This window comes from Electrona antarctica (assembly GCF_951216825.1).
Source record: "Electrona antarctica genome assembly, chromosome: 6".
NCBI classification, from domain to species: Eukaryota; Metazoa; Chordata; class Actinopteri; order Myctophiformes; family Myctophidae; genus Electrona; species Electrona antarctica.
Genome location: NC_136811.1, coordinates 46942573 through 46948572, shown reverse-complemented (window position 1 = coordinate 46948572; position 6000 = coordinate 46942573). Strand labels below are relative to the sequence as shown.

Genomic DNA, 6000 nt, shown 5'->3' with positions numbered 1-6000 from the left:
TGAAGTTCCTCACATGTGTATGTAAATTACATCCTTCACATAATTCTACATTCATTAAAACTCTGAACTCTGACTGGGGAGGGAGTCTGGGAGATGGCAGAGGTGCATGCATGGGTTATTGGCAATAACCCACCTATCTCCCAGACTCCCTCAATAACTTATATTGCTCTGTCTGAGTCTAATGTCTGAGTCTAATGATCATAACAATGTGAAAGAAAATATTTAAAAATAAGGAAAAACCTTATATTCATGGACTGTCTGTCTGTCTGTCTGTCTGTCTGTCTGTCTGTCTGTCCAATCAATGTTGATAATGGCACACTGACTATCTAACATGGCACTTCGTTTAAAAAGGTTGCAGACCCCTGCCCTGCTCTAAATCCCCAATTTCTCCACCCATGTGCTTCTCTCCACTCACGTGTTGCTGTCGGCTGTGGCCTGATAGAAGTCCAGCGAGTAGCCGAAGTAGCTCCCCTCTGGCCCGCGGTACACGGTGGGGCGCTCCCCGTGCAGGTTGAAGGCTCGAACCCACGTCAGCACCGACAGGAACCGGACAACTGACCACATGCACGATGGAGCAACGCGGCGGCCCCTGAGCCGCTCCATCCCCGCACACAACACACAAGCACGCACACACTCACGCGCGCGCACACACGCGCGCACACTACCCCCCTCACCGCTGCCAAGAAGACCGGTGAACAGGCGCTTCCCACCACAATTATCCGTCCAGAGCAAAGCTGCCAAGACGGACGAATGGCGCTATAGTGCCTCCCACCACAATGATCAGTCCATGGGGGGGGGAGAGAGAGAGAGAGGTAGAGTAGAGAGAAGAGTAAAAAGAGCGCGCGCAGGTGAGGCGGGTTGTTCTCTCTCCTCCTGTGTGTCAGTCAGTCAGTCAGTCAGTACACAAACAGGGCGCTAACGGGCTCTCCTCTCCTGTGCTCCGGACGGTAAAGCTCCCGAGTCCCGCAAAACAACTTCTCGTCCTCCAATTAAAAGAGCACCAGTTTAGTTAATAGTCCTGTATGTCCTGTTAGTTTACGACCACCGCTCCGCTCTCCTGGGCTCACAGTCTCCATATGCGCCTCCAGTCCTGCCCTCCTCCCTCCACTGCTTCTGATGGCCGCCCGGCCCTCCCTCCTCCTCCACACAAAACTTTACCCCCGCCTCACCGTGTAGCGCACACACCCACACGCACGCGCACTACTACAGACCACATCAGAGCGCGCGTCATCGTCATCGCGGGCCCCCCGTTCCTTTTATAGCAGCAGCAAAGAGGTACTTTTCTGTTGCGCGCAGTTTTGATCCATATCATATGGTTTGAAGCGGACTTTTTACGGGTGACATCTGACTTCAGGTCGGCGGGGGGAATTAATGGACGGGCGCGTGCACGCGGACGCACCGTGTTCCTCCCGAGTCCCGGCCACGCATTCATTAATTGACTTTTTGTGTTTGGTCTCTACTCTCTTCTCTATATCTCACGGGCGCACGCGCACGCCACGAACACACCATGATGTGCGCACTTACGCACGTGCACGCACACGCACGCAGGTTAATATTACAGACCCCAACCTTCTACAAGGGTTTTGTCCTTTTATTAGACCATCGACTCTGACCGCGCCGTTAAAACCGGGCGCGCGTTTCCTTCCGTTGGGAATAATCACTTGTAATTATGTCGGTAATTATTATGTCGTTTGACTCGTTTTATGGCAGAAAAATCTCCAAGCTAGTAGACTTTAACACTGCTCTGCAGTCTGCACTGCTCATTCAGCATATAGGCTGCTATACTGCTGCTTGGTTTCTCTATCAAAAGCCCGAGGTAGAGCAGATCGTGTTGAAAGGATTTTATAGAACAGAAGTTTTAATAAGACTTTCTTGGACTTGTTAAATACAAATGCCTTCTTGAATCTGGATATGTAGGATCTGATTCTGATCTAAGTCTGCGCGTCAGACCATCCTGGACATGGACCACATCCTGGCTGTGTGTGGGTGTGTGTGTGTGTGTGTGTGTATAAAAAAATCACACCCGTGTGAAGTAAGTGGTGCAACTCCGTGTAGGGGGGGGGGTTCCAGACCCACAGGAACGCACCCAGGGTGCCGGCCCGATTCCGGCGAGCCGCCCCGCGTCCGAAGCGGTTGAGAAATGACAGAGTTACAACCATGCTGTTTTCGTGCTCACACATTCCCAGCCAGCCAGGCAGGGACCCACAGCACACACATACTCACTTAAGGAAGTGGTTTCACCACTTAAAAATCACACCCGTGTGAACTGAGTGGTGTAAGGTATTATATAGCCTGATCAGCTCTGATCTGACGTAATGAAATCACACCCGGATGTGATTTCACAACTGGCTTTTTTTGTGCAGAAAAAATGAGCATGGTTGCTACGGTCATCCAGTTCACCCGGGTGTGATTTAATTACGTCAGAAATTATTTTGAACATAGCAACCATGCTCATTTTTTTCTGCACACAAAAGCCAGTTGTAGGAGTGGTTTACACCACTCAAAAAGACAAGAGATACTAAGCTAGATATATAGGGCGATAGAGCAGCAGTTAGTTGGTTTTACACCAAAGTTCCATGTCAGCTATAGTTCTCAGTCTGCTGTTGATCCTAGAATCTATGTTTGATTTAAAGTAAACAATGTTTTATGGACCATGATTACGACCAAATAAACTCGATGTATGAGAGACAGAATGTAGAGAGACAGTGTGTGTGTGACTGTGTGTGACTGTGTGTGACTGTGTGTGTGTGTGTGTGTGTGTGTGTGTGTGTGTGTGTGTGTGTGTGTGTGTGTGTGTGTGTGTGTGACTGTGTGACTGTGTGTGTGTGCGCGCGTGAGACAGACAGACAGACAGACAGACAGACAGACAGACAGACAGACAGACAGACAGACAGACAGACAGACAGACAGACAGACAGACAGACACACACACACACAGAGAGAGAGAGTGGTAATGTAACACAGCTCTGTTTACACCTTTATTTTATACATTAATTTATATTTATATTCAATATTTATTTGTACATAATTGTTGCTTTATCTTGATTATTTTGTTCCACTTTTGCTTTGGCAATGTAGACTGTTTTCTCATGCATGCCATTAAAGCTGCTTTGGAAAAAAAAGATAGAGAGAGGGAGAGAGAGAGAGAGAGAGAGAGAGAGAGAACATATGTACAGATTGGTGGAAAAATGGAAGGGCGTTGTACAGGATCACCTATGATCACCTATCTACGGGAGAAGTGATCATATCTTCTCCCTTATAGGCCTGTTGAAAGATGGATTATCAGGCCTGTTTTAAAGGATGCCATTGAATGATCTGCATTAGATAATTGGCTGTGTGTGTGTGTGTGTGTGTGTGTGTGTGTGTGTGTGTGTGTGTGTGTGTGTATGTGTATGTCTACATGGCTGAGGGAAGTAGGGGTGCTGGAGGGGCTGGAGCACCTCCTCCCCCCAGGCACAGCCCCCCTCCCCCAGCCCCCCCCCCCCCCCCATCGGACAAGAGGGGAAGATAAAACAAATAAAAAAAATAATTGTATGTATATGTTCAAAACAGATTTCTGTTACTATGCCTAATACATATGCTGTATGTATCACAGTATTGGCGCCTAATTCTGGTTAATTGCATGTGTCTGTTTGTTCCAGGGGTCATCAACATGTCCGTACAAGACTGGCAAGACTTGTCCATGTCTGTAACATTTTTTTATGTTGGTTATAATGTCTACAATATTTCAAAATATTTAAATAATTAGTTTGAATTATTTTGGTGTCGGGATGACATGCTCATTAATGTCAGGTGAGGATGCAAGACAAGACAGACAGCTAGAAGTAATGTTTGCTAATAGCTACCATTTTCCCTAATCACATCAGGTGCAATCATCAGTATGTTAATCATAAATAATGTTTTTATTATTGTTAGATTGTTTCATAATTATAGCTAACACATTTGAATTAGTGGTCTATAATAAGATGAAAAGGCAAGGGCTAAATAGATGTCATGCCTACAATGAGACTGTTGGGCCCTTCTGTTCTTCTTGAATCATGTGATGATGTGTTTCATTGTGTTGAATCATGTGTTTATGTGTTATTATTGTGTATTGTTGTTCATGGATTATTGTATCTTTGGCTCTGCTCTGGGGGATCGTTGATATCAGAGCTGTGTCTTGGTGCACAGATAATCGGAGATATCAAATGTGAAATCAGACCCGTGTCTAGGTACACAGATCATCTGATATCACATGAGCAGAGCCACACTGCCATACTAACATGCAATAGCTTTGCAATAAATGGTCAATCTGAGCTGAAGTGTCTTAATGAAATAAAATATTGATCAAAATGTTTGTTCATATAACTTGCGTGTGGAGAGAGGGAAAGTAAAAGCCACTTTTCCGTGTGAAAATGCACAAATGTGCGTGCACGAGGTGTGTGCACGCGCATTTTGCGGCACGCGCTTACACGTGCGCACCCCCTCCTAAATGTGTGTGTGTGTGTGTGCGTGTGTGTGCGTGTGTGCGTGCGTGCGTGCGTGCGTGCGTGCGTGCGTGCGTGCGTGCGTGCGTGCGTGCGTGCGAGATTCCACACAGGCAGGAGTCAGAGTGACAAACACGAATTATTTATCAATATTATGATAAATTGAACCAGTGAGAAGTGAAGTGAATTGAGGGAGAGGCTGAGAGTGAGACAGTGAACTACTAGGATAGAGACAGACTGTAATAGACTGTAGTAGACGGTATACTGTGCTATCAGCTATGATATGAACCAGCTGAGAGAGAGAGAGAGAGAGAGGGGGGGGGGGATAGAGAAAGTACTACTTAGAGAGACAGATACAGAATGTCATAGATTGTTGTACAGCTGTTAGACTGTACTACTATCAGCTATGATATGAACCAGCTGGAGAGAGAGAGAGAGAGAGAGAGAGAGAGAGAGAGAGAGAGAGGTATAGACCAGTGTTTGAGTGACCTTGACACTGCCAGATGGTAAACTTATACCAGTTTACCAGTCCTCTCCAACCCTCCCACTGTGTCTGCCCTTCCCCTCTCCTTCCCTCTCTCCATCAACATTTGAGTTTAGTTCTTCTCTGTGCCTTTTTGCTCTGTTCTTGTTCTCCTCTCTGGCACATTTATGAGAGAGAGAGAGAGAGAGAGAGAGAGAGAGAGAGAGAGAGAGAGAGAGAGAGAGAGAGAGAGAGAGAGGAGCGATGACAATATAGAATCAAATAAAAAATCTTGGTCTCTCTCAGTTCCTCAGATGAATAAAAGTGCACATGCATCAGATGAGATAAGACACAGTGCTCTCTTTCTTCGTACCATAGTGTGGTTGCCAGAGGCCAACCAGACTTATATTATACTAATTGCCCGCCGGCCGCCTTTATTTATTTATTCCGTATAAACCTTTTCGGGTTCATGTGGTTCAATACATCATCATACATCCTCATCATCAGTGGTGGAAAAGGTACTCACATGATTTACTTAATACTGCAGTGTAGAAATAGGCCTACTCTGTTACAAGTAAAAGTACAAAATGAAGTGGTTAATGTAAGTTTTGTCAAATATAATCAAAATCTACAAAGTAACTACTAACTGTAACTAAAGTTTTCAAATGAATGTAGTATAGTATAAGTACAATATTTCGATCCAATATGTAATGGAGTAGAGAAGTAAAAGTAGTGGAAATACTCAAGTAAAGTACAAATACCTCAACATTTTATTTAAATACAGTGCTTAAGTAAATGTACTTAGTTACATTACACACCACTGCTCATCGTGTTGTACAGTGCCCACCACACCTGCCTCTTGGTACAGAGCGGGCTTGTCCTGGAATACCTGAACTGATGGACTCCACACAGGACAATGGGCCGTCAGGAATACATCCGCCAAGCCTAAAGTAAATCGGATGAACAGTTCTGGAGATAACCAAAGGACGGACAGACAGACAGACAGACAGACAGACAGACAGACAGACAGACAGACAGACAGACAGACAGATTCCTGAAATTTATATATGT

The 6000-nt window shown here is 45.4% G+C and overlaps 1 protein-coding gene across 1 annotated transcript in view; it reads right to left on the bottom strand.

Moving 5' to 3' along the window:
• itga8 (integrin, alpha 8) overlaps positions 1-632 on the bottom strand; it is a 99659-nt gene extending 99027 nt beyond the window's left edge. Inside the window, exon 1 of the mRNA XM_079503792.1 lies at positions 416-632. Within this exon, the coding sequence (XP_079359918.1) occupies positions 416-603 (188 nt within the window). The 5' untranslated portion in view covers positions 604-632. The remainder of the gene's footprint in view (positions 1-415) is intronic.
• Positions 633-6000: the final 5368 nt, after the last annotated feature.